At 41.5% G+C, this 27,346-nt stretch overlaps 1 protein-coding gene across 4 annotated transcripts in view; it reads left to right on the top strand.

The window, feature by feature from the left end:
- Positions 1-27,346, top strand: part of pald1a (phosphatase domain containing paladin 1a) — a 54,284-nt gene that overhangs the window by 11,744 nt on the left and 15,194 nt on the right. For all 4 annotated transcript variants that reach the window (XM_056366363.1, XM_056366362.1, XM_056366361.1 and 1 more), the window contains exons 4-18: positions 1,034-1,213; positions 1,698-1,862; positions 1,956-2,116; positions 2,677-2,752; positions 3,674-3,828; positions 3,973-4,069; positions 4,401-4,505; positions 4,867-4,962; positions 5,055-5,189; positions 5,485-5,601; positions 6,058-6,237; positions 6,384-6,581; positions 7,176-7,316; positions 7,411-7,482; positions 10,181-10,321. In XM_056366363.1, coding sequence (XP_056222338.1) covers positions 1,034-1,213; positions 1,698-1,862; positions 1,956-2,116; positions 2,677-2,752; positions 3,674-3,828; positions 3,973-4,069; positions 4,401-4,505; positions 4,867-4,962; positions 5,055-5,189; positions 5,485-5,601; positions 6,058-6,237; positions 6,384-6,581; positions 7,176-7,316; positions 7,411-7,482; positions 10,181-10,321 — 2,019 coding nt within the window. The remainder of the gene's footprint in view (positions 1-1,033; positions 1,214-1,697; positions 1,863-1,955; positions 2,117-2,676; positions 2,753-3,673; positions 3,829-3,972; positions 4,070-4,400; positions 4,506-4,866; positions 4,963-5,054; positions 5,190-5,484; positions 5,602-6,057; positions 6,238-6,383; positions 6,582-7,175; positions 7,317-7,410; positions 7,483-10,180; positions 10,322-27,346) is intronic.

Raw genomic sequence — 27,346 nt, 5'->3', positions numbered from 1 at the left:
CACATAGTTTGTCACTGCTCTGTGAGACTCAGTCCCGGCTCAGTTTTCCCTTTGCTGCGATGGAACAAATAACGTTTGCTCCTTACTGTGCTGTGCTACAGCCGCAGAAGTAAAAACAATAGAGTGGAAAAGATATTTATGCTAATAGTAAATAGCCATGCACAATGCACAATGCACTTATCATTACCTGAAGATGGAAGCTTTGTTGCATAGCTGTAGATCACAGACTTTACTCTGAAACTGGGTCTTACTTTAGTTCTTACTTTAACATGATGGACGGTAAGGGTTGGGTTCCTGATAGCCTGTTCCATTTTGGATCCAGTTCCGACTCTCTATTAAAATATGGAGGACTGGCAGGAGGGTACTCATGACGAGGGGGGGGGTTCCTGTTTAAATATTTATCTCACACCTGAAGGGATGGGGTTTGATAGCTTTTTCGACTCTAAATCCAGTTTCAAATCCTCTTATTATTATCTTATTGAATGAGAGCTTCACAAATCCATGTGTTTCACCACCCTGGAACAGGGTTGTGGTCAGTGACTTGTATTTATGTGTATATAGTCAGGCAACTCAGAATAACATTATGATTTGATTGATCGGTAAAGTCCAGTAGTGTAGGAATTCACATTAAACTCTAATTTATACTTCACAGCGTCAATAGAAGCTGAAGAATATGACAGTATTTTGACTCAGCTCAATTGAAACACAGTTTAACTGATCTTGCGGAGATGGAGGTTACAGAGCAGAGATTTAATCTGTTGAGTCAACAGAGTAACCAGACTGTGTCAGTTCATTTGTTTGCCCAACTGAACGAGGAGGAAGCAAAAGAGATTTAGACTTTTTCTAATTGTTTTTGTTAAATAAAACTCAGCTAAAAAGCTTAAAATGGCAGTGAAGTTGTTTTCACATTTTTTTTTTTTTTTTTTTAATCCAACCACTTTAGTGTTGACCTATTTGCTCTGCAATTTACAAATGCAAATGAATGCTAGGGTGGAAGCTCATGCTGGATTCAGATGAATGCATTGCTTTGCAGGGGGAGTACTTCATGGTCCAGGACGTGTACAGTAAGGCTGATGTCCTGAACACCACGGGCAGCTACGGGGCGCCCAACTTCCGCCAAGTGAAGGGATCCTACCCGCTGTTTGGGATGGGCCAGCCGAGCCTGAACGGCTTCAAACAGGTTCTCCAGAGGCTCCAGGCGCAAGGACGCGAGGTCACTGTTAATTTCCTTTTTATACATGTTACTAACAGCAGAATTTCAGACGGCTACACTTAAGCTCACATAAATGGTTGATAGAGTCTGTGGTAGATTTTTTTTTTTCCCCCTGTGTTGGTGCCTGTGTTGCTCTGCCTGGGCTCTTTCTAGCCGTGTTGTCAGTAAATATTTGAGGAGTCAAGTGCTCAGTGGAGGCTGTGGCTGAATTGTAGAACTGAGCAAACAGAAAGTTGCGGTCATGTGTACCAGTGGAAAATGAATCTCTTTGCTTACAGCAGCGAGAATCTGACCGTAATTGAAATGAAATTGACAAAATTATACATCAGGCCTCTCTAAACTCCTTACTCATGTGCTGCATGTCATATGACAACGGATTGTTTCCAGTTGCTCTGGGAAGTGGTGGAGTTGGTAGTAGGCAACAAGCGTTTACTTTTAAAAACCTATCATTTGATGCTCTATCTCGCTGTGCTTTTGCAAACAGGAGGTTATATTCTTCTGTGTAAGAGAGGAGCCGGTGGTTTTCCTGCACAAGGATGACGACTTTGTGCCGTACACCCCCAGGAGGAAGGAAAACCTACACGAGAACCTCCACGGCCTGGAAAAGGAGATGCTGGTGGAGAGCCTGGAGCTCACCATCAGGAAGGAGGTGGTGAACACACAATTACTCAGCATCCACATGTGATAAGGTTTTGTTTGATACGGTACAGTTTATAGAAACCCCGTCTTCCCTCCTCCACAGCTCCACGACTTCGCCAAGCTCAACGAAAACATCTTCTACGTCTACAACGACATCGAGTACTTTAAAGACGAGCCACAGAAGATGTCCATCACGTGTGAGGAGGACATCCATGTGACTGAGGAGGTCTATAAGAGGCCCATGTTCACCATGCCAACCTACAGGTTGTTTACATTGTTCCTTTATTAGCCCTTAACCTCCTCGTCTCGCACGTCAGTTTAGACGGAGCAGCACGTGGCTGACTGCTGCAGAATATGCAGGGCAGGTTATAAATAGTGGCGCTTGTTTGTGCAAAGGCTGGTTGCCCTGCTTTTTTGGAAGACAGGGGCGTGCAAACACTGAAGACTGCAGCATCCTGTTTCGCAGCAGAGTCGACTTTATGTCACGGGCTGCGTGCGACATTTCCAGGTCAAGAGAGGAGAGCTGAGGCCTTGTCTCTGACTCTTTTGAAGTTTTACAGATGTTTTATTATAGTTTGAAAGCTCAGGTGGCTTTCTTTTATTTTTTATAAAGGAACATAAATGATCTCATGATTCTGATCTTTCCCATCATCCCTTGTGGATTGCTGGAAAAAGTTTCTATCTGAGACACGAGGGAGCTCGGCAGCCGAGTCTGTGCTTTAGGGTCAAACGTTTATGCGCAGTGTGTTGTGACCTACATAAGCATGATGTTGACACAACACAGGCGCGGGTTCAACTCTCGGTAACAACATGTTGTCTTGCAGGTACTACAGATTACCATTACCAATGGAGGGAGCACCACTGGAAGAAGACTTTGACGCATTTGTTAGCATACTCAGGGTAAGCCCACTTAAAACTGTCAGTCATGGCACAAGCACACCAATTAAATTAACCTTTTTTGGTTGTGTTTTTCTCATTGGTATTGTGTTTTGATGTGCCATTAAAGTTATTAATGGCTGGAAATATTGGAGTGCATCTGGACTGTCTCACGGAGGCAGCGAGAAGGTCATAGCAGCTTTTTTTTTTTTTAGATCCACATGTAGCCTTTTGAATCTGTCCTGACTGTGCTATCAATCAGTAATAAGTGTGATAGTTATTTAAAAAAAAAAAAAAAAAAAAATCGCAGAAAACCTGCAGCTTGTACTCACTTCATGTCCGTTCTTCTGGTCATCCGTTCTGTCTGGTTTCCGTCCTGCCCTTAACTCACACAGGATGTTCTATTCGTCTTGTTTTGCCCTTTTTTGGACTGACTTGCAGCAGCCGGTCCAGTTCCCTGTGGTTGGAAAGTGGCTCCTGCTTTTTTTTTTTTTTTTTTCATTCAACACAGTTTGGATCTGAGCTTTACTGAGTCCTGCCATACTCTTTCTTTCACTATTGCACTTTCAGTCTGTAATTCTCACTTATGATATTGTCCTCCTAAAGACTTCCTTGATGAGAGATCCTTCACTTCCCATTTTGAACAGGCTTTAAAACCACTTTCCTCATCTCATCTCAGATATTACCAAAACCACAAACCTTATGACCCAGTAAAAACAGATTGCTCTTAAGTGGACTAAACTAAACTGTGCTAAATTTGGCTGAAATCTTTCTGAGTAAAAGTAATAAGACTTAGAATTTTTTGACCCACGCTCACTGGGTTTCATCTTTTGTACTGCCGTTATGATAGTAACATGTCATTCCCACCATAAAGATGAAGCGACGCTCATCTCTTTAAAATAGCACCACTGAGTCTCTCCCCTCTACACGTGCTCTGTTTTCCAGGAGAGCCCCAGCTTGTCTCTGGGCCATGATGCTTCCCGGCCGCTGCCTGCGCTGCTCTTCAGCTGCCAGGTGGGCGTCGGCCGCACCAACCTAGCCATGATCCTGGGCACGCTGGTCATGAATCGCCTGAGGGGAGATTCACAAACGCCGTCTCAGTAAGAGCTCAGCAGCAAACGCATCTGGAAAACCAGGGACTTCATCACATGTTTAATAAATCAGTCTGATGATGAAATCATTCGGCATTTTTTGTTGGATGTCAGGTAAGATCGGAGTTGACCGTGTTTGCTTTTGTTTTGCAGAGTCGAGGAGGCAGCAGCTTCACAGACCAAACCACTTTTCCAGGTCATCCAGTCTCTGATCAACAAGCTGCCTAATGGACAGCAGGTCATGGAAGAGGTAAGGCAGAATACTTACACCATCATAACAAAAAAACAGAATAGATCATCGCTATGTCCTAAACTACAATTCTTAAAGCAATACAGTGTGGCTTCTTCAATGAGGGAAAGAGAGTAGATGTAATTTTAAGAATTTATAATTATTATTGTTATTTATGATTCAAAACAAAGTATTTGTATATGTCTTCACCATTTCTGGATGGGATCTTCTCAGTTGTTATTTAAATCAAGGTCTTAAAAGGTCAAATTGGTTTTATTTCATTCTGACTCTGACACTCAAAAATGTTGAAGTTGGTAGTGGCTGATGATAATGTCTTGTTTTTATCTGATAGGTTGACCGAGCCATCGCCCTGTGTTCAGAAATGCACAACATAAAAGAAGCAATATATGAGAACAAGAGTAAGCTGGAAGGGATTGGTGAAGATTATCAAATCCAGGTTAGTGTGACGTGACGCCAGCCACCTGCAGTTTGGTCTACCGCTCAACTAAAGCTAAATAAAGTAAAAGCGAGACCACAGACAGGGTAATGATGGTGCATGAAAAGTCCTCATCAGTGTGGGCTCTCGAGCTGATGGGGGACTTAAGTAACAGAGTTGAATATTTAGCATAATTATCCCCCTGTCTGTCTGTCTGTCTGTTTACTTTGTCTGTCTGTCTGTCTGTCTGTCTGTCTGTCTGTCTGTCTTTCTGTGAGGAAATCAGTGGGATCTCAAATGCAGGTTTACTTGAGGTTGCTCACCTTACAGAAATATGAGCTGCCACTATCAGGAGATATTGAGGCTTCTGTTTGTTTCTTAGGGAAGCAGTACCAAAGACTACTTTCTCAACAGAACCATGCAGAGCTTGGAGCGCTACTTCTACTTGATTGTATTTAATGCATACCTTCATGAACAGGTAAAGTTCTTTCTTTACCGATACAAATGGATATTCATCAGAGGTAGATTCCAAAATGATCAGAGTTGTAACTGTGTTGTTGTATTTTGCAGTATCCTCTTGCCTTTGTGTCCAACTTCAGCCAGTGGATGTGCTGCCACGCGTGGCTGTACCGTCTGCTGGCCTGCATGGACCTATCAGAGCTGTCAGCCCCAGCCGAGCTGGTCACCAGGGGAGCCCGCATCCTGGTGAGGAAGTCAGACGCAGAAGGCTGATTCTGTGGTCTGTAGGCTTTTGATTATATCTGTGTCTGTAATGTGAAACCAAAACCATGCTGTGCAGGACACAGATATTGTCTCAGTGTTTATACATACAAATTCTAATGCTGTGTGTTTTTCTTTTTCCTTTACTGATTAATCTCTTCACACGAAGTCCGTGTTTTATAAGATATCTCAAATCTGTCATCATCTTCTCACACAATCATGCAACCATCTGTGTCTTCAAACGCCTCATGCATCATGTGTGTAATGTGTGTCTGCGCAGGTTGCTGATGAGTACTTGGCTCCTGACGTGCTCAGCACAGTGAAGGAGATGAAAGCGGTCAACTTCAGACGAGTGCCCAAGATGCCTGTTTATGGAGTGGCTCAGCCAACATCAGAGGTGCAGAACATTTCCACGTTCTGTTATCAAATCAATACAAGAGCTCTTATTTACTCTGTGACAATAATTAATCGCAAAAATCCCAAACATAAACTTGAAGGATGGAGTGGGTGTAAGATTTACGCTGATTGTAATAGCTATCTCACTAAGTAATGTTTTTGCGCATATTAAAGATTATTAAAGGTTGGAGGCTCACAAATCAGCATACACAAGGAAGAGAAGATGTATTTGATAAAGACAGATTTTGCACATCCCCATCATCACAGAAAATTTAATGTCCGATTTTGTAATCATCACCAGTATGCATCCCTGCAGTCATGAATATTCCTGAGTGTAGAAATAGACTCGGAGGGATGACTCATGGTGATTTTTGTGGAGACTCACACGCCCACCTCAGGATGCCTGAGCCGGACTTCCACCTACTTGCCGTCTTATCGTAAAACTTTCTGTGTGCAGGGTGCCGGAGTAGTTTTGGCCCATCTGACGGATGAGAAGAGGAAGCACAGCCACGTGTTGTGGGTAAACTTGCAGAACGAGCTGGTGTTAGAAGGAAATGGTCAGATTTTTACACAGAGGGAGCCCTCGTGCCTGGACCAGCACATTCCTGTCCCATCATCTGACCCGCAGCTAATAGAGGTAGAGCAAAAATTATGCTTTTTAAGTGTTTTTCAGGGCTGATCCAATCAGATTAATGATCTGAGTGTTACCATTTCAAGCTTTTAGAGTTGCCCTATCTTCAAGCGGTTGAAGTGAAAGTGCTCTTTTTCCCTCCTGGCCTCTAGAAACTGGAGAAGTCTCTGACGGAAGTGATCCTGCAAGCTCAGAAGTGGCTGGAGGTGACGCTGGAGCAGGAGAAGCAGATGAAAATGTTTAAAAGCTGCCTGACGGTGCAGGAGATCTTCAACCAGCACAAAAGCTCCCACCAGGGCCTCGTCTACAAACGCATCCCTCTGCCGGAATGCAGCGCTCCAAGGGAGGAGGTAATCATCCGGGGGGGGTTTCATAAACGTGCACATACTCACAAACATGCAGGTATGAGTTGCAGAAATAGCTTCTAGCCTCCTTTAGTAGCAGTTTTTAATGTAGGGAGATGCCAAAAAATGAACCTTGTGCTCCCTCTGGTGGTGAAGATTGTTACTGTTGTACTGAGCTTTTCACCATACAGTTATAAACTCTAATAAAATCTAATTTTACTCCTTTTTTCTACCATTCAAGTCATATTTGCTCATTTTCTTCATAATTATTCATTAATTTTTGATTTCTGTTAGAATATTTATCTGAATGTGAAGTAAAAATGTAAAATTAAATTTGTTATTGAGGTTAAAACAATCTGATTTAGCATGAATTCAACATTTTAATTAATTGTGTGCAACAAACATGATATCTGCTCATATAAAAATGGACTTTAATCAAGATTCAAGAATGTGATTGAATATGATATTGATATGTTGTTATATCCTTGATTGATTTCCTTATAATACACATAAATGTAGGTCAAATAAAGGGATATTGTGGTAGAGTTTCTGTGTCTATTTTTTGAATATGAACGCCGTGTGTTCTGTTGTTGCTCTCAGGATTTTGATAAGCTGCTGGAGGCCATGAAGAGCGCCTTGGCTGAGGACTCCCGCTCAGCCTTCGTTTTTAACTGCTCCAACGGCAAAGGCAGGACCACGACCGCCATGGTCGTCGCTGTTTTGACTCTCTGGCACTTTAATGTAAGACGCTTCCTGGAGTTTTCTGATGACTCAATGTGGCTACGATGTTTCCGTCATCCAAAATAACTCACAAACTCGTGTCTTCCACTTACAGGGTTTCCCAGAGTTTGCAGATGACGAGATTGTAAGTGTTCCTGACGCCAAGTACACAAAAGGAGAATTTGAGGTATGAACACTTGAAGCAACCAAACCATGTCCTTCACCAGCTTGTAAAGATGCGTTTACTTTGTTCATTTTTGAAATTCCATTGTAAATGGACGGAACATTTTTTTTTTTTTTGTAAACTCAGAATTGCAGCCCTTCAAGGAATACTGATTGGATTTCCTTGTCAGTTCCATCTGCTCTTTCAGTTTCATGGTCAGATCCCATCTGAGTCTTTAGGGACTGTTTTCATATCAGTGCTGCGATGTGATCTGTGGCTGCACCTCTGAAGTAAATATTTTAGGAAATAAACAGTTATTGGGGCCGTAATCGAAGTGGATACACATAGCAAGTCAGCATAGTCACGTCAAAAAAAAAACCAAACAAATGTTTTTGGGAAATTCAGAATGTATCAAAAGCAGCAAAGAATCATGCCAACACATTTTAATTGTAATTACATTGATTGTCATTACCTTTTTCTGTTGAGTTTTTATATTACAGTTTTTATATTATTGTGTTTTTGCGTTGCACACACTTGATTGCGTACATTGTACTATATCACACACCATAACTTCAGTGCAGGAGATGTTTGAGCATGCGTTTGCCTGTGGCAGGGCAGCTGTTATAAAGTGCGTTGTTGATGTCTACTGCATTCAGATTAGTGCGACCTCTTTGTTGAATCACACCACCAGTTCCTCCAAACAAACAAAACATGCAATACAACTGTATATTGAAGGGGTAATGTTCGTTAGTTTTCTAACCTCTAACTCTGCACCTGTGATTGAAAGCTTTGGCCAGACAAAGCCTGAAGCCAAAGCTTTTCTCCTCTGCTCTGAATAGTGTCTGTGAATTAGAGCCACTGGGGTTTTTTTTGTTTTTTGTTTTTTGTTTTTTTTCTTCCTTGATTCAGAGCGGTGACAATGAATCAGTGGTTGGAACCTGTTGGCCGTGTCCTCGGCACTGTAGACACGGACACACAGAAAGAGGCCACAATCTGGAGGCACACAATAACGCATGCCAGTCACAGCAGCGCGGCCACCGGAGTTTCTGGGATACACAGAGCTGTCGCCACGGAAACCTTGTCTGCCTCCAATTTAGCCGCCAAAGGAAGTGTGATGTCGCCTTATCTGGCAAAAAAGCTGTCGCTATGGCTGTGAGGTCCAAGGCGTTATGTGATGGAGGAGCTGGTGTTGTGTTACATAATCCTCTCCTAGTGTGATATGGAAGTTCCTGTGTGATATAATGAAAGTGTGACAGGCAATCCTGTGATAGGGCCCAGGTATATGAAGCATCTTGAGAAAATATTCCCCTTAGTAATTGATATTTTTTTAATAATATGTGTTGGTGAACACATTGGAGCATTTAGCAGCTAAAGAGCCTGATATTTCCCTCAGGAGTTGGTAGAGACCAAAAACAGAGCTAAAAAGAAGGTGATTATTGGACTTACATTCACATTATTTCAACTCCACATGAATGCTAGTGTTGCTCCGCGACTGCAGGGTGTGTCATATCACCTTAAAAAGGTGAAGATATGTCAGTGTCAGTTTTTTTCCACTGCCCCTGTGTGGCACATTTTATTTTCCATGACTGACATTTCCTGAGATACCCAATCAGTCATTTTTGACCATATCAAGCTAAGGTCCACACAAACACATCAATGAAAAGCTTAAGTTACAGATAGGAAAATGTCTTTTTGTAAAATTTAATAAAAAAATCAGTACAGGCCTATTTTACCTCAGTAATAATATTAGTGGTGTAAACAAAGCAATAAAAAGGTTTCATAACATATATTAACAAGCATGTCATAGACTGCCACTGTCAGTAAGATACATAGTAGGTGAGAGAAAGAAGAGAAATCCTAAAGAGAAATGTGTAGAAGTTTTATTCAAACTGGCACAGATTGTGTTTAGCGCAGTGATCAGGCTGCATGCTGATACTGCTTGTCTGACACACACTCTGAATGAGAAAAATGGGGTTTTGCCTGCAGGCCTGTTCTGTTCTCTGACCCCGCTGTTTGTCCCCCCCCACCAACTCCCTCTCTCTCTCTCCGCCTCTTGCTTAGTGTTATTATTATTGGCATCATCATTAGTATCTGAAGTAAACCAGCTGCACAGGGGCCACCAACACAGTTTAGTAATCTGGGTTGCAGCAGTGTTGTGGTTTTACATCACACAGACACGCTGATGGAAACGATACAGGTCAACGCCGCTGTACTCAACACTGTGCAATGCTGACACACACTCGCACCCATATTTCAATTAGGTCAGGACTGACAGCATTATCAACCGACTTCACAACGTGGAGAGCATCCACAAGGATGATCATGTGATATGAGTGAAAGCTCTAGAACAACTAAATGGACCTGAGATTATCTTGTTTCCAGCATCAGGGATAAACCTTCAGTTTCAACTGTTAAGTCAACATGGATGAGAAAGTTTAGAATATTACTATATTGTGACAAATGGGCAAAACTCCATCTGCTGAGGAAGAAAACTGAACTTGCGTTTATGTCAAGAAATTTTAAAATGAAATTAAAAAAGAGCAGAAAGAAAACAGAAAAATTGTAGCTTCAGCAAAATCACATACAGCCATCTTAGGTTGGAGGCAGATATACCAGAGTTAGAGGTGCTCGTTAAATTTTCTCTCTTGTCAAAACTGTGGAAACCTTTATTGAAACTTTTGGCTGGAAAACATAACGAGTCTCTGTTGGTTCTGCCGACCAGGTTGTGATGCAGCTGGTCCGTCTGCTCCCCGACGGTCACAGGATGAAGAGGGAGGTGGACATGGCCCTGGACTCAGTCAGCGAGACCATGACCCCCATGCACTACCACCTAAGAGAGATCATCATCTCCACATACAGACAGGTACATTACGTGTCCCTGCAGTATTCATTACGCAGCCCCTGTGATACAGGAAGGAACGCAGGGGAGATGTAGCTTAGCGGAAGTCAGGGTCGGGATTACAGTTAGAGTTTGAGGGCCACTTAAAGAATTGAAATACAAGTACCCATTAAATGGACATTCAAAATCCAGTGGAGTATTCTGAACTGGTCTTGAATATATATTGCAAATTAAGGACAAGAGCAAGTTAAAGTTTTGACAAGATTTTTCTCTCGAGTGGATGAGTCAGAAAACCAAAAAATCCTGCTTACTTATGAGTCAGTCCGTCCTCTTCATGCTGGGACCCAATCAGCATGTTATTATGGGAATCAGGTGCAGTATCACATGGGCCCCCGTAGATGGCGTCAAGAACTTGTTTGAATGTCTTTCACAGCTATGGCATGACATGACGGAGAGGGATCCACCGCTGTGTAGACAGGAGCTGCAGAGTGTGGAAAAACGATTGAGGTGCATCATACGTTATCTCCTAAACTGAACGGGATTCCTCTGGGTTTAAATGGAAAAGAGTGAGAGGGGAAAAAAAGGGACAGGAAGAGATGATTACTTGTGGGATTTCGTGGCTTGACCTCTTAAAAGCTTTGTTATTTTGTGCTGATCATAGTCCAAGTAGTATTAAATAGCATCTCATATCAGTGTCAACTGCTTTGTCTGCTTCATGCAATGAATTTCTTTTAATGTCAAGTCCACTGATGAGCTGAATTTGTCAGATTTCCTTCACTAAAGAGGAAATGCAGGTAAGGTGAAACAGAGTAGAGGAGTATTTTTAAATTTTTGCAACATGAGAAAAGGATGAAAAGCAGCTACACCTCCATCTGTGAAAGCTGTTCCTGCTAGTTTGAACATTGTGTTTAATTAACAAGGGATAAAGGGAACAAAAGAAGTTTGTGGTGGTGTTTCAAAGACCTATCTGGACAAGGTCTCTCCTGATGCTGTGGCCTCTGCAGGACCACGGCTCTGTTTTAGCCATTTGTAATGCAGACTGTAATCATTGTGCCTCTGTGCACCGTCAGCCGTTCTCAGCGTGCTGGAGGCACCCTGTCCTGTCTCCACCGTATCAATGGGCCTCATTGTCCCATGAACTCTTGTCTTTCCCCTATATTCTCCCTCCGTCTGTCACTTTCTGGTGCCAGGCTCAGGGAAAAGGCGTGCTATCAGATCCCCTTCTAATCATTTAGGTCATTTTATAATGATTTCATTTTCAGTTTTATATGTATACATGATATTTTACACATATTTGTATTTAAATATTTCGTCCCAGAGGTCAAAAACATAATTTTGGTTACTTCTTATTTTAGTAGTTGTGGCCATAATTCCTACCCGCCATAATTACACTGAGCGTTTTGGAATTTTGAACACTAGTAGTTCTATGGAGCAATGTTTTTATGAGTGGATCTCGGACATGATACACACTCCTGCCACCAGCTTCTCCCTATTCTATCGATTAACATCGAAAGGTGTCTGCAGTGGCTGTGGAGAAGACTGCAAGCTACCACACATGGATGTAAACAGTGCATGATTTAAAATATTTAAAACTTTGCAGATGTTTAATCAGGAAGGAAGTGCACTAAACATGTTTGTCCAGGATGCATACAGTGTATTTTGGTGAGATATGCTGGATATAAACATGACTTTTGTTTGTTTATGAGAAAACTCTACAAGGAACCTTTAGCTGCTGAGATCCATGAACACGTGGGAGTATAGTGAAAAAGGTGAACAACATTGTCTGTTGTAAACATCCGTTGCAAATTTACAGACTTTTTTTCTGTCCAAGTTTGACTTTTCTATCATTCTTGAATACCGTTCTTGACCTAGTAGTTGTGCTTGTCCAAAGTTTTCCTTATTTGCCTCATCAGACTTTTGTTTTTTTTTAGCGATTCTGACTTCAGTAATGTCGCTGCGTTCCCAGATTTTCCCAATTACTTTGGTTATCATACAATGTTAACATAACCAATGCACATGAAGGCCAAAATGATAGAAATAGGAGCCAGATTGTAATAAACCAGACTGATCTGTTGACCCTGCTGCAGTGGACCTCAGGTTGGCACTTGGTGTTCCTCTCTCAGTCTGTCCCCTCCCGCCTCAACCAGCAGGCCAGGTGATAAACAGTGCCAGATGTTGCTTGAACCCGGCAGGCAGCAGTGGATGAGAGAGGTGGGAGAAAAGTGGGGGAAGAAGAGGGGAAAAATTTCACCCCCACTCTCTCTTCCTCTCTTTTTCTCTCTCTCTCTCTCTCTCCTCGTAGCCCTCCCCCTTCCAAAGCACCCTCCTCCCCTTTGACAGTGGTTGGAAAATGTGTCTTTGATAGAGAAAAAATATATTTACACTGGGACCCGAACCGTCCACCAGCTCTCAGAGGGGACTGGGAAGGGGGGTGGGGTGGGGTGGGGTGGGGGTGGGGGTGGGGTTCTTGAAGGGCCTGTAAATCCCTGCTGCCGACCAGGCGTGACCCCACGTTGCAGATGCATCTTCCAACATCAGGGCCGGCGCAGTGGAGAGCGTACTTCCTCTCTACCACCTCCTCCTCCAGCTCCTCCTCCTCCTCCTCCTCCTCTGTCTGCTGTGCAGAAATCAGCTGCAGGGGCCTTTCTTTCCACCGTCAAGCCAGTTTGAGGTAGAAAAATCACCTCAAGCAATGTGTGCACACCAGCGTCTACTCTTTCTTTGTGGAGCTTTGTGTGCTTACAGGTGCGTTGTATTTAGTATGACACAAAGACTGAATTTGTTGGCCATGAGCAGGAAATCTGATAATGTAAAATATGAAAACCTATTTCTTTGCTAATACACCAGCGTGTTCACAATCTCTTAATTTCCATCTCTTTCCCGTATGATTGTTTTGTTTTGCTTTCCCTTTGTATCATCCACCCATATCATTATAATTTCTTATCAGCCTGTCCAATTTCCACAAACAATTACATCCCTCTGCCTGTACAGTACGTTACTTAGCTCTAGCACGCCTGTCAGACCACCAGGCTGCATATTGCGTAGCCTTGTCTGATCTATCCTGTCCAAGCAGCTTACAAGCAAGAAGGTATTAAATCAAGGAGAGCAGAGATGCATAAATGGAGATTGACTCAGAAGCCCAACTCCCAATCTCTGTTACCTTTTTTTTTTTTTTTTTTTTTATAGAAATTGAGTGATTTTCAATCAGGTGGTGAAATAACTGGTGAATGATTAGATTAGATTAGATTAGATTATGATAGATTATGAGAATGAGCGGCAAATCATGCTCTGTGTGTGTGTGTCCAAAAAGAAAGAAAAAAAAAAAGGCCCTCATGGTTTGGACGGGGCAGTGGAAAAATATTTTTAGAAAGGGGAGAATGCTATGAGCAGGTTTTCTTGAGGAAAGGTAGTGGACGTCTATAGGGAAGAAGAAGAAGAAGGGTTTGCAGAGGTTGAAGTGACCACCAGAGCACTGACAGCCCGATTATTTTATTACACTAAGAAAAAAGAACAAGGGATTAGAAAGAAAGCCAAGAAGAATGAGGGAATAAATTGGCGAGGTGGGAAAGTAAGAGGCAGTCACGCTGTAAGGTTAACGAACCTCATTGTCCACTATTTTGGAGCTTTGCACTTTAATCTGAGTTATTTCTTAATACTCCTTCGGCTCAAGGGTCTTTGTGTTAACAGTTTTCTTCTCAATTAGGATGACCACTTGACATAAGTGGGCCAATTACAAGGTGGAGTTGGCAATAGCTAAAGGAAGATACTGGCAGGAAAATGTGCCCACCTGAACCAGAGAGAGGTTCTTATTCTTCTTCTTCTTCTCCCCTGAAGTGTGAGCTGACTGCTGAAGGGAGGCTCTTATTTAGATCCAGCACAGGGAGGAAGGGGGTGGGGGGTGGGGTGGGGGGGCTGTTGATTTTATTCATAATTTCCATCCTCTCACATGCCAATGCCAATAGCAGTATTTATTGTGGCTGTCTGCGAAATGACACATTTTGACAGAATCCCATCTGAGCAGGTGCAACCAGCTGAACTACTTGGACATGGGTAACACAATGAGTCCATAGAGTATGGAGTAATGATACAGTTGTATGAATGTGTGTTTGTGTGTGGCAGTACACATGGAGGTAAATAAAGCATCTCTGGGGACTTTGCGGAGGGGTTTGGTGGTGAGCCGGGGGGGGGGGGTGTGTGTGTGTTACACGCAGCTGCTACAAGTTAGTTGCTATTCAGGAACCCATTTATTTTGAGGGAGTTTCCACAGCTGTAAATGACTTCAAATGATACTCTAATACATGTAGTGAGTGTTTAAAGTGCCCACTGATGTCTAATATGACATTACGGGGCTGCTGCATTCATTAGTAACACTGATGCTAGGCCTCATATATTTGTCTGTGTGATTTATGTGCCTTGTTTAGAGTCTGTAAAGAGTAGGTTTAGTTGTACCTCGGCAGCAGGTTCCATAGTGAAGAGGAAGAAAAACTACATGTGACAAGGTCCTTGTGACTCTCTGATGGCACAAAGTTGACTCAATGAATATTTAATGATCTCTCTCCAGGTTGCCCGCTCCCTGTCAGTGGGTCACCCTGTTAAATAATGATCTGGGGGTATTTATAGCCATACATGCAGCAGAGGGCAGAACGGATACAGGTTTTTGTCAGAGCCATATCCTTTGTGATTTCACTGATTAGTGCATCTCCAACCAGTGAAATCACCTGGTGCAATGCGTCATCGGAACAAATGGTTTCGGGTTTTCACAGCAAACGATTTAAAACCCCGGAAATTTTAATCATGTTCAGACTGCTTATCATTCTAACTTTTGCTTCCACCGTAGTCGTGTTCAAAGTTGAATTGCTTTGTAACTTTGTAGTGTACAAGATCACCATTTACCTGCAATTTTTCCTCACAGCCAGAACCAACATGCTCTCCAGCAGCAGAAGTGATTGGAAATGTTTTCAACTTAATAACACTCCAAACAGAACTTGTGAACTGTGTGAACATCTATTTTCTGACCTTCTGTTTTGTGATTTAATCATGAACAAACGTATACCAACCATAAGTAGAACATAACACATACTAGTATAGCATATGTACACTTAATTACTAGTTTAGTTTGTGCACCTACCTAAAATTCATTTAAATACAACATTTGAATTTGTCCAATACGATTATATACCTTAATGGGATATATAGCAACTGATTCTAAATGTTTAGATTCTATTTCAGTAATTAAGTGCATTTAATGATTTTCCGTTGTTGTTTCACAACCACATGCAGCTGGGTCTCTTGTCTTCTTTTTAGTCCTGATTCGGTCCACGTCTCTTTGTATGTTCAGTTCTTTTATTTTTCTCACCAGCCACCTGTTTTTCTTCAGCTGCCATTTCACCCTGGGCAGGTATATTGTTGTGCAGTGTTGTGGGATCTGGGAGCAGCTGCCCATGGTATTTATATGAACCAGCACTGTTTTCTGTTTTTTGTCACATGTCCAGCTCACAAAAACCAATGATGAAAGCAGTTGAATTCTGCAAGTAGCTGCAGGGAGTTGTTTGAGTACAGGGAGTCATCTAATTCATCCATTATAAAAAATATTGCTTACTGCAGCGTTAATGAGCATGAGTTCATTAGCAACCTTGTTAGCAACCGTTATAAACATGTTCAGATCGGCCTCTTATTAGCAAGATTGTCCAACTTTTCTAAGTAAGTTGTCCTCTTACAACACTCAGTGGTTTTGCAGCTAAACATAAGAAGGATAATATAATGGACATTGCAGATTTATTGACAATAAGTAAGCCTGTGCTACCTGTGCAACTGTTACGCTGTTACGTTTTTATTACTTACTTTTGTGGACTAATTCACACCTGAGGCAGCCCTCAGGTGTGCCCGAGGGCTTTAGTGAGACTATGTAACTTTTGTTTAACAGCTGCCAAAAATGATGATCATGTTAAATGCTAAATGCTAATCTACTGTTAAAGGAGCTATTTGTAAGTTTTGCTATTGCTACATAGCCAGTGTTAGCATTAACAGCTGTTTACTAACCAGTCTAGAGGAAATGTTGTGTTTTCAGCATCAAACTTCATTCCTTTACTCACCAACAGCTGCCTACAGTGGTGGTAAGCAACGCCTCAACATTAGCCACCATAAACTAGTGTTCACACTAGATCAGTTAAAGTTTTAGAAGCGAGAGTGTAATAAACTCAGTATCAATGCTTTATGTGTTATTTCTTGCTTTAAAGAATAAGATGAAAAAGTGCAGTTTGACAGCCTAATAAAAATAATTATATTTTCCTCTGACAAAAGTGGTTTAAAAATATAAAGTATTAAAAGCTGCAGTTACTCTATATTGTAGTTTTTCTTAATTAGGATATTTTACATACTATGGCCTTGCACGATTGTGTTCTTCATTCATTAGACCTTTAACAGTCTAATCTCTGTAGGCCTCTGCAGTTATCATAATGTCATGTGTTTATTTCACACTTGAATTTCTCATGCTATGCTTCACTCTCTACATACTGACCACTTTAGAAATCGTTAGGTTCGCCACCTAGTCTGTCCTTCTTTTACCCTGAATAACTGAACTGCCCTGGCCTGCCCTTTGCCCTGACCTCCCGCATGTCCCCCACCTCCCTCTTAACCACTGGCCCCAGAACAGCGCTTCAGACCAGGCTGGGTCTGAGGGTTGCCATTTCCTGCCCCCACACACTAAACCTGTCATTGCCCCAGGCCCACAGACCAGGAATAACTATCTCCAAAACCATGCATGAGTGTTTAAGCATACCCCCAGTAGCTGTGCTAAGCCCCAAATCATTTCACCAGGGAAAGGTCCACCTTTTTTTGTCTTAAGCTTTCACACTAGCTAGCTACTGGCACTGAACAAATACCTATGGGAATACAATCCCAGTGGGCAAGTGACCTAAATGCCAGCCATGTGGGATATGCAGAAGTCGTGACTGGGCTGAGTTGCTCCAGGAATTGCACTTTCAATTATGCCCCAGTGGGGAAGCCATGTTTCATACGTGAGGACAGTTGAGCAACAGATGAATCTCGTGTTAACGACGCCATAACTACTCCCAAAGTTTCAACAACTCACACAGTCGGCAAAGAGCATTCAGACCTGCTTTGTCAAATGGGGATTTTCTTTTCTTACAGGAACAGCTCACAATGTGGCTTCTTTCTGCGTTCTTTCATTGCTGGAAGTAATCATTATAATAACACAGATTTTACACAAGCTGGCATTCAAGTTCTGATACAAATGCATTGCATAAGTTATTTGTGAATATGAAAGGTTCATGGCTTAACACATTCCATGGAGTGACAAAGGCAGCTGCGCAGATGGTGAAATCCATGTGTTGCTGTTTCTATTACTCACCGTTAGACCGGCATATTCCGAGGTCAGACTAAAGATAGAGAAAAGTCTATATCCATGCTAACCCTGTGAGGATATAATGATTGTTACACGACAGAAAACAAAATTGTTGGATGTTAAAAAATGGAGAGACAACTTTATTTTAGGATCTGTTTGAAAAAAATTATTAGTCTAGTCTCAGGGTGGTGCCAAAGTAGCCTGGTTCCAGACCTTCGTTTCACCGCCCACATCTCTGTGATTCAAATACATCTGGGGGTGGTGTTGTCATTGCCAGCTGTCTCCTTGGTTGGAAAAACAGTCAAGCCAATCAAAACTTTAGGCTGAATTAAGAATGGCAACATCATCTTCTGCGCCAGAGCAAGAAAAAATGGCAACAGAAAAATTGGAACAAAAATAGCGACAAGTGTGGATGAGATGCTGTTGTAAGCCCACGCACAGAATTATCAAGTCATAAAGTGGCATATTTCTGCAGTCGACATGATAAACCTGAGAAGAACTTCTCGAGACAAGTGTTACTGCAGCTTCTATGTTGAGTGAAAATGTCGAAAAGGATGACTATCTCCATTGTTACTGATTGGTCAGGCCAAATAATTCTTTCTCCCAAATTCAACTTAGCTGACATTAACACAAGGACAGACGGAATAATGAAGTGAAAACAAAGTCGCAGTACAGTGATTACCATTGCTAATGACAGAGGAAAGGCTATGCTTTTGCTTAAATTGACTATAATGAATAGTTTATATAAACACTTTGCAGCTCCCCTTAGCTCTATGTAACTTGCAGGTTCAAATTAAAAGTATTTATCTGTACGGTGGCCATTGTAGGACACGTCTGACTCAGCTCTTTAAGGTCAGACTTGGCTCAAATTTTGTCCAAGCTGTAATGAACCTGACTCAGGTGTACGTGAACTCTGCCTTGCTTTGAGCGTAGCATGCAGTTTGACTGCCAATTAACTGTAATATTTAGCACATTAACTTGCATGTTCATTTTTGTTTTGTTATGTATCGCCTTTTAGCATTCTTGCGTGTTAACATGCTAACATTTAGCATGTAATGTTTTTTAGCATGTAATGTTTAGCTTGATAGCATGTGGACACTTAGCATAGTAACCTGTTAATGATTAGCATTTTTGAATTTTATGTAAGCGTTCATTTCCGAGTCCAGCTGATGCTAGTGTGAATTAGTTTAGAGCTGAAGTGTTTGACACATGGAAACTTTGACCTGTATATGGCGCTGTTTGTGGTGGAATCACTGAGTTATTTAGATCTTATCCGCTGGGATCTAAGAATATCTGTACCAAATTTCATGGTAATACATCCATAGTTATGTAAAAAATGTCCCCCTGGACCAAAGTGTTTGACCTCGCTGTAGTGTGTCTAACAAACAACATGGTCTTCACATAAACTATGTGGCTCCCTGATGAGACAAACGACAACCATCGATACATTTGCTTTCTATTAACCACAAGCATCAATACAAAATGTCATTTGTGGCCAAGAGTACAAATTTGATTAGAGAAAAGCTGCAGTGCGTTTTGAATTATTGAGTGTGTGATTATGTGTAGCTCGCAGACATACCATTTTAAGGCCCCAGAGTTGGGTTTGCATGCACAAGATATTTTGATAGCTCAGTAAATGATTGATTCACAGCGGGAGTCTCAGTGTGCTCTCTTGCCAGGCATGTGCACGTACAGAATGTACCATAATGCGTGTGGTTAATGTGGGCAGATATTCCAGTCACTGTGTAGGCTAAGTTGATGAGCCCTGTCTCCTCCTGTGGCTTTTGTAATCTCTGCTCAGCAGACACGTGATGTGTATTTGCTTGTCTTTTTGTAAGAGAAATTGGCCTTTTCTAGTTAAAGTCCTATTGACCATTGATTGTACATTCCCTTTTAGTTCCCTGTGTTTTTGATTATATTAATGGCTTATTTTTGTGTTAGACCTTATTTTTTAGCATTGATTAGAGCTGTTAAATATTCAAAGAAGGTTAAATCTGTATTCTGGTAGAGATCATACTCCACAAGACCTTGCTTGTGATGTCATTACAAACTATTCAACTACTCAAGTCTGAGTTACATTTTCACATTCATTTTCAAGCCCTTGGCTAGATGGACTGATTGGTTGATGGCAGATCTGCATATACAGTGTATGTGGATTGACACTGCTTGCCCCTAAAATCCACCTCAACCTCAGCTTCATGATTTAATCAGCGTAGTGTGGCTGAGAGACTGGAAAAAGACAGACAGAGGATTGGAATCTGTAGAAACCATTAACATAAAGACATCTCCGTCCCGTCCTCTCACTGGCTGCTACATGGCTTCTCTGCTCCTTTGAAAAAGGAGTTTTGGGCACTATCTTGATCCATAAAGATCAGTTCTGCAGCTTGAAGCCAGATGATATATAACTCTGATTGCTTTGCTACTGGCCAACCTGGCAGGCGGCAGACAGGGTGTGTGTATGGTTGGGTTTTCAGAAAAATGGCTTTGAATGTAGAAAAACATAGTTTAATGCGATCCAGGGGAATATGTAAGAAATATGTTTATGTACTCCTTTCACTCTTATAATATAACACTAATATTGGTATTTATAATAATAATGATTTATATCACCTTTTCAATCACAGTTAGATAGCTTTCCACAGACTTTAACAGAAGCAAAAGTGACATTCTGTTTTATAGAAGTAGACAGAAGAAACAGTGATGAGGTTTCACTTATAAACAGGACTAGGTCAAAACCTAGTATGTGGCTGGACCACTTATGGTCAACGTGTGAAACTGAGGACGTAGTTGAAGACTTGCAGAACCACAGTAAGTAATGAATATCATTGCGTCATATTTGCATCCTGCTTAATGTCAGCGAGTTTCAGCCGTTAATCTGTTTGCTTCTCTCCTACTCTCTGTGCTCACATATGCAGTATGATGCAGGTGACTGCACGTAACAAGAGGTGTAGCCCTAAGCCCACAGTTGGCACCCACACATAGTCCAGTCATATGCCATCTTTATACCTAGTCTTATTCGAAAAAAGGTCTCTTAATCTAGTGACAAATGTGCTTAGTTGGCAAAACTGCAGGCTGTAAATGCCCCCATAATAAAAACGGTTTCATTCATTTTGAAAAAGCAATGGCCAATGGGGAAACTCAAACTCAGTCACATGGTATTCAGCTGACCAATGGTAGAAATATGATCACTCAGTCAGTCACTTAGTCATTCACTCACTCAGTCAGTCATTGACATTCACAGTTATAGGGCTGGCCCAGCTGTTGTGGCCCAGGCAAAAGTGAAATGGAGATTTAGCCAAGAGAGCTAAAATTCAGTGTTACAAATCCATTGTTAACACTGGAAGGCAGCTCCATTATTTATAAGCTGAGAGTAAACAATGTTTTGCCTCACCACATATCTGGATAATGCAACCCAAATAACGGAGAGCAGATTTGGAGAAATGATGCCTAATGTAGAGTGAAATTGGAAGTTTCATGCTGGCCCATTATATTATAACATTTATCTTCTTCACAACAGAACAGAATAATAGCATTATAATAAAGATTTCTAATACACAAGGAATTGATTTGCATTACCTGATGCCAAAAGAAAGATACTGAGAATGAGCATGAAAGACGAGCATATTTTTCACCCCCAGCATCTGTGTGTAGGCGATAAGGTGTCTTTCTTTCAGTTTGAAGAGTACTTGATGTTGTATAGTCTTGCAAAAGGGGTGAGTGGTAAGTGTTATTAGCCACTAACGTAGTGCATAAGTAGGTTCATATTATTATGTGGCAGCTTCCGCAACGTGCGGAAGAATGAGTGATAAAATGTTAATGTTCAGTCCAGGAATGGCCAAAAAAATTGTACAGGCTACTTTAATACTTTGTGTAATCTGTGTACACAAATGATTAATTCAAGGTTACAAACGACTAATTCTTATAAACAAATGTAAAAACATGTTCACCATCCAAACATGGTAATGTTACCATCTTAGCATTTAAACAAGCTAATGTGCAAGGGCATATTAACATCATTGCTAAATGTGACATTCAAGATTTAGCCAGCTAAAATCCTATAGCTGTTTAACATGTAAATTAACATGCTAATTTTAGCCCACTTAAATTCAAACATTAACATGCAACTCAGTTAATGGGAATTGTACAGATCATTAACTTTTTTGAGTCATGGGAGGATGTGCTGGCATCTGAAGGAAAAAACAGAGTAATGCATCTTAATGAAGATGAGTCATTTGCAAAATCCATATTATGTGTTTATGTTGTGTCTGTGAGACGAGAATGGATCAGAAGTTCATCTTTAAGCAGTCCTTATTACTGTTTAATTTAAATATTGGCTACACTGTCTCATTGTCATTCGAGTTATAGACTCTTAAAATGTGGCATCTGTTAACTTTGGCAACAAACGACAGCCTGGATGGAAAATAGTTCCAAAAATTGCAGTTGGGCCCTGGTTTCGGTCCACTTAATGAACCTACCTGAAAATCAGCATGTATACTTGACTTTGAGTTGTCTGTACATTGAGTCAAGGAGCCATGTGTAGGCTGCCTGTCCACTCCAGACAGGTTGGGGTTTGGTTTAGGATTTGGGTGGGAGGTGTTCTTGTAGAATCTGATGAATGGCTGCTTGTGCAAACCTGGGTGGGAAGGGCCAATATGGATTGGCCTTTTTACCTCGGCAACCCCATCAGCTCGTAATTGGCACCATATGTCAAGCACACAGACCTCTCCATAATGTGCACTTCTCACATTCAGTGCTCACCCACATGAGCCCACAGAAAGGTTGACCCTCAACACCATTCAGGGATTAAACTATATATTATACTATTTTTCTTTTTTCCTTTAGAGATGAGCCATACTTAATTGATTTTGAAAAATATTAGTATTGTAAATGTATAGTTTAGATGAGATTAAAAAAGAAACAGATTGTAAAAGGCAGATAATTTTCTCATTTACTGATCTGCTTAAATTAAGTTTATATTAAACAATATCGTCTCTCCACAAACACAGATCAGAAATCTAGAATTAGAATTAGAATGTGAAGAGGAAACTCATGAATGAGCTGCATTTTATCTACAAATGCCACTGTGAGTAAGAAAAATACATCACAAAATGGTTAAACAACAGCTGTTACATCACAAATCGATATTTTAAAATATATTTTCTTCAGGTGACAGCTCTCTGTTTTTGTGAGTCTCAGCTTTGTGGAAAGATGCTGCGAAACAAAGCGTACTATTTTCACGCCAGTTGGTGTCTTCAGTTTCTTTTGTGCTACTTCACAGCCAATCAGAGCGTTCCCTTTTAGTGACTGCCTCTGCTGCTGATGCAACAAGCTCAGCTGGCTGCATGGGTGGCAGTAAGAGCAGATTAGTGCCAACGGTGCCAGACACACTGCAAAAACTATGGGCAGTGGACCATCCCAGCAACAGAGCTACAGAGGCTGATGGCTGAGTTGGCTTGCTGTGTCTAAGACCGTACATGAGCACTCACGGCATGACATAACACATGATTTAGATGTTCCAGACCAACATCAAGATCAGAAAAAACCGTGGGCAGACCCCGTAATGGCTTTCTGAAACTTCAAGTCTGTGACATACAAAACCTTTTCAAACGGTCTAAAGATTTTGTCGCTGCCTTTTTAGTGTGAGAGGCGATAATGACAACTGTCCTATGAGATGTCACTATTGTCAATGCATGGCACTTACATGGAAAATAGCGTCAGTGCTATTCACTGCAAGAGATGGGGAGAAATTGCTAGTGCCCTCAAACACCCTGGTGAGCAAAATGTCAGTGATTTGATAAATCAATAACACTAGCCAACAGCAATTGACTGACATGCCTGTCAGTCTGTGTATGGGAGAGAGGTGGGTGCTGACAGCATTGTTGTGACTGTAAATGAGCCTGACTGTATGAATGCCGAGCACACGTCATTGTTGTCTCCCTTTTCGAGTGTGTGCAGTTATGAAAACAAGACGAGATTTTCATACTGACCTTTTAGCCCTTTTACATCAAGGCCCTGTGACTGCACAATATGTGGAACCTTTGTATACCAAGCCTTATAACACACAATGTCTGTGTTTACATAAGACACGGGCACAGGTCAAGCAGTGTGACTCATAAGTGGGTGGTGTTTATCTTTAATACACCTACACCTGCAGGCTGAAGGCTGTGACTCTTATCCGGGGATTATTGTGAACTTTTGTCTGAACCTGGTCTGACGTGTTTGAATTAAAAGGCAGAGACTGAAACAGTTGCCTGGGGTAGTATTAAATCACTCCCAAACAGATATCGTGTGCATTTGTTTTGTTTCTGCAAAGTATATTTATTCTTGGATCATGCAAATAAAATTGATTTAGTTTCATCGAGAGAGACTGTTACATAGAACTAAAATTTAAATTGCCTGCAGGACTTTACTTTCAAAAAGGATAAAGAGGGAGAAAAAATAAAGCTTAAGTCCATATCAGTTTCATATCAAACAAATGTGCATTGTTAAAATGCAGGGATTATTTTCATGATCCACTAAATCCATTTATGAAATTTAAGGGTCCATATCACTGAATCAAATTGAAAACCTGAATATTACCCCAAATTTTGACTGTGTTGGATTTTGTGTCCATTGGAAGCATTTTAGAAGCAGCACGTCCGCTCCTCAGCAGCAACATTTCCAATGGAGTTTGAAGTTGTTTTGCCAACCTTTTTTTTTTTTTTTTTTTGCATTTTACAGCATATTTGCAGTTTATTCAGATGTGGTAACAGATGCGTTGTGGCTATACTTGACTCACATCCCCCTGCTGTCTGGTACAGTGTCCTAATTTCCTGACTATTAATGTGTATATTGGCAACAGTAAAAACATCACTCTGTATCCCTCCCTCACTCTCTTTCTCTGTGCTGGGCAGGTGACCAGTCTGTTTACAGGGTTCATGTGCTCTGAAAGATGTCACAGCACAGAAAAGGGGGTAGAATTAGCGTGTTCACTTTGGTGTCACGTTGACATCACTGCCGATCGGTGCCACGGCCGATAAATACCCGCGACTACTACTCCAGAAGAATTTGGCCTGGGAGTGAACGCTGACTGTACCCTTTGCTATTGCTGACATAAGCCCGATGTTAGTGAGTCAAGGTGGGTTCTATGACCAGTGCAAAAGAGGCTTAAAAAGCAAACGCAAAATTGTATCTCCCAAATGGTCAAACTATTCCTGTCTGAACATTCACACCAGAATTTCATGCTCCAGAGATGTGAGCTGCTCCAGCAAAAATATCTGCTGGTGGACATTGGCAGACCAGTTAGAGTGGCTGAAAGCCGATATATACCCGACTTTATACGTTTTTTTAAGATTTCATTTGTTTGTGAATTTGTGTGTATATGTGGTCTGTGTGTGTGTGTAGCCTACATCTTTAGCATTTAACGCCAGAGATTTAATGATGAGTAATTCCCTTAAAAGGTAGGTTTAATGAAATTGGCACCGGGTGCGTACAATACGTGCTCTGCCTTCACATGAACCAGTAGAATGTTTCTAATCTGTAGTGCTTGTAATGAGGAGAAATAGATAAGGTTTTTCCAGTCCCTGCTCTCACGAGTGTCTGTGCAGTGATAACATACTCTGCCTACACTTTTTCTTAACCACTTCTTTCTCTTTCACATTGTCCTTGCTTAGAGGACTGCTCAGCCAGCAAGCTTTACCGGACTCTCTCAACAGTGGTATGTGGTCTGTATTTGGCCAGCCTTCCACCCCTCTCAGGACTGAGCAGAGTTGAGGACATTCATTATCACACCTCAGGGGCTGGCTGAATAATGGCTTTCACCTTTGATAGCGGACAAGGACCGATGAGTCGACTCCTTTTGTTCCGAAAGGCCACGCAAGATGAAAGGATGCTCTAGTTCTCCACTTTTTTTTTTTTTTACCATCTCTTCTGTTTCACCAACTCAATAGAAACTTTATCTTCAAAAATTTATGAAATTGTTCCACCAGTAGAATAAAAAAGGACTGAACCTTTTTTTTTGTAACATGTTCTAGACTTTTTTTTTAACCAGTTGAAATAAAATGCTGAGAAGTGGATATGATTATCAGCACAGTAAGACTGTACCAGAATTTACAAAAATGTAATCCATGCAAATCCAAAGCTTTCAAGGCTGTCTCTTTTACATGGACTGGAAGAAATTTACTCTGTTTCTTCACCACATCTTCCCCGACATTGTTTTCTGAAGGAATTTCTGAGAGTGCACGAGAGGCCGCTCAACCACACATAAGGCTCAGTCAATGTAGACAGACAGATGGCAACCACAGAATTAGGGTTCGGCAGATTGTAGAGGTGTGAATTATGTAATCTTTGTAAACTGATCTGCGCGCGTGTGTGTGCGTGCGTGTGTGTGTGTGTGTGTGTGCGAGCTCGGTATTTGGCTGTGGGTTGTGCACAGATAGCTGCCAGGCTTTGGCACTGTAGATTTTTTTTCAGGCTATGAGATGAAATGCTGAAAGCTCCCTGGGGGTGCAGGGCGCACAGGGAGATCGGGTTCACCACCGTCTCCCTGCCCTTTCACTGTAGTCGGTGTTAACTGAGAAAGATTATGAAAAGTTAGGCGTGTATATGCTTTCTTCCTTCCTCTGTGCCCTGGGAGAGTTGATAGACAACAGACAGCACATCCATTGTTTAGCTAGGTGTAGTTTCTCCTCCGCTCTGCTGCAGATGCATGGAAAACTGAGATCCAACCTCGGGTGTTTGGGAATGGACAGGAAACCCCTCTCAGCCCCCCCCCCCCCCCCCCCCCCCCCCGGCTCTCTCTCTGTTGCGTCATTCAGCCCTGGAATGATCGTATTATGGTGCGTTGTGCACATTTCAAATTACCTTGAATACCCACCTACTTTGTAAGGTTTCATTACTTTTGTGCAGCCCCATAGCCTTTAACAGTCATCCCTGATATGCGGCAAACTGTGAGTGGATAACCTTTAAAACTGTTTTAGCCTTTTAAACAAAGACCACAAGCAGTCAAATTCTCATTTCAACACAGACAACAATCGCCTGTGAGAGAGTCAGTCTAAAGAGCTGCTGACAGTTCATTGAGCTATACTTCACCTTGTCCCCGCTTGTTACTTTCTCTTAACCCCAATTGACATGTTATCCAATCCACACTCCGCCACACAGACACACAGCTGGATGGCAGACCTTGTCGCTTGATGCCTGGAAGTGCTCAACGCTCTAAGCAATCAGAAAAAAAGGAGAAAAAAAAAGAAGGGAAAAAAGGGAAAACATCTTGACACCGACTCGCCACATTGATGAAAGCCTGTCTGCATTTACCTCAGTGCTGCTCAAAGCCTATAATTGAAGAGCAACCCAATTACCAACCTTACTTGGTGAGAAATGGCATGTAATAGTGCTATTAGAGAGCTGACTCTTTGCTAAGTTCTGCTTTCTGCCAGGTTACATGACCAAAATTTTAATTTATGCTTCAAACTTTTATATAAATGGATATTAAATACATTTTTTTTTTTAGTGATCTTGTGTCCAAGGTTGGCTCGCAAAGGATTTTCTCTCCCTCCTGTAGACGGTGAATTAGTAGTGTAAGAGAACATACTATTATCATGTCTCTTGAATAACAATAAAGGGAATTATAGGACCATCTCGTACTTTGGATAATAGCATTGTTCTAGCATTTCTGACCATAGGGATTAGCTTGAAAAACAGCCATGGGT

Source organism: Seriola aureovittata, chromosome 21 (genome assembly GCF_021018895.1).
Source record: "Seriola aureovittata isolate HTS-2021-v1 ecotype China chromosome 21, ASM2101889v1, whole genome shotgun sequence".
Classification (NCBI taxonomy): domain Eukaryota; kingdom Metazoa; phylum Chordata; class Actinopteri; order Carangiformes; family Carangidae; genus Seriola; species Seriola aureovittata.
Note: the sequence above shows the minus strand (reverse complement) of the source record. Positions and strands in the feature narration are given on the sequence as shown.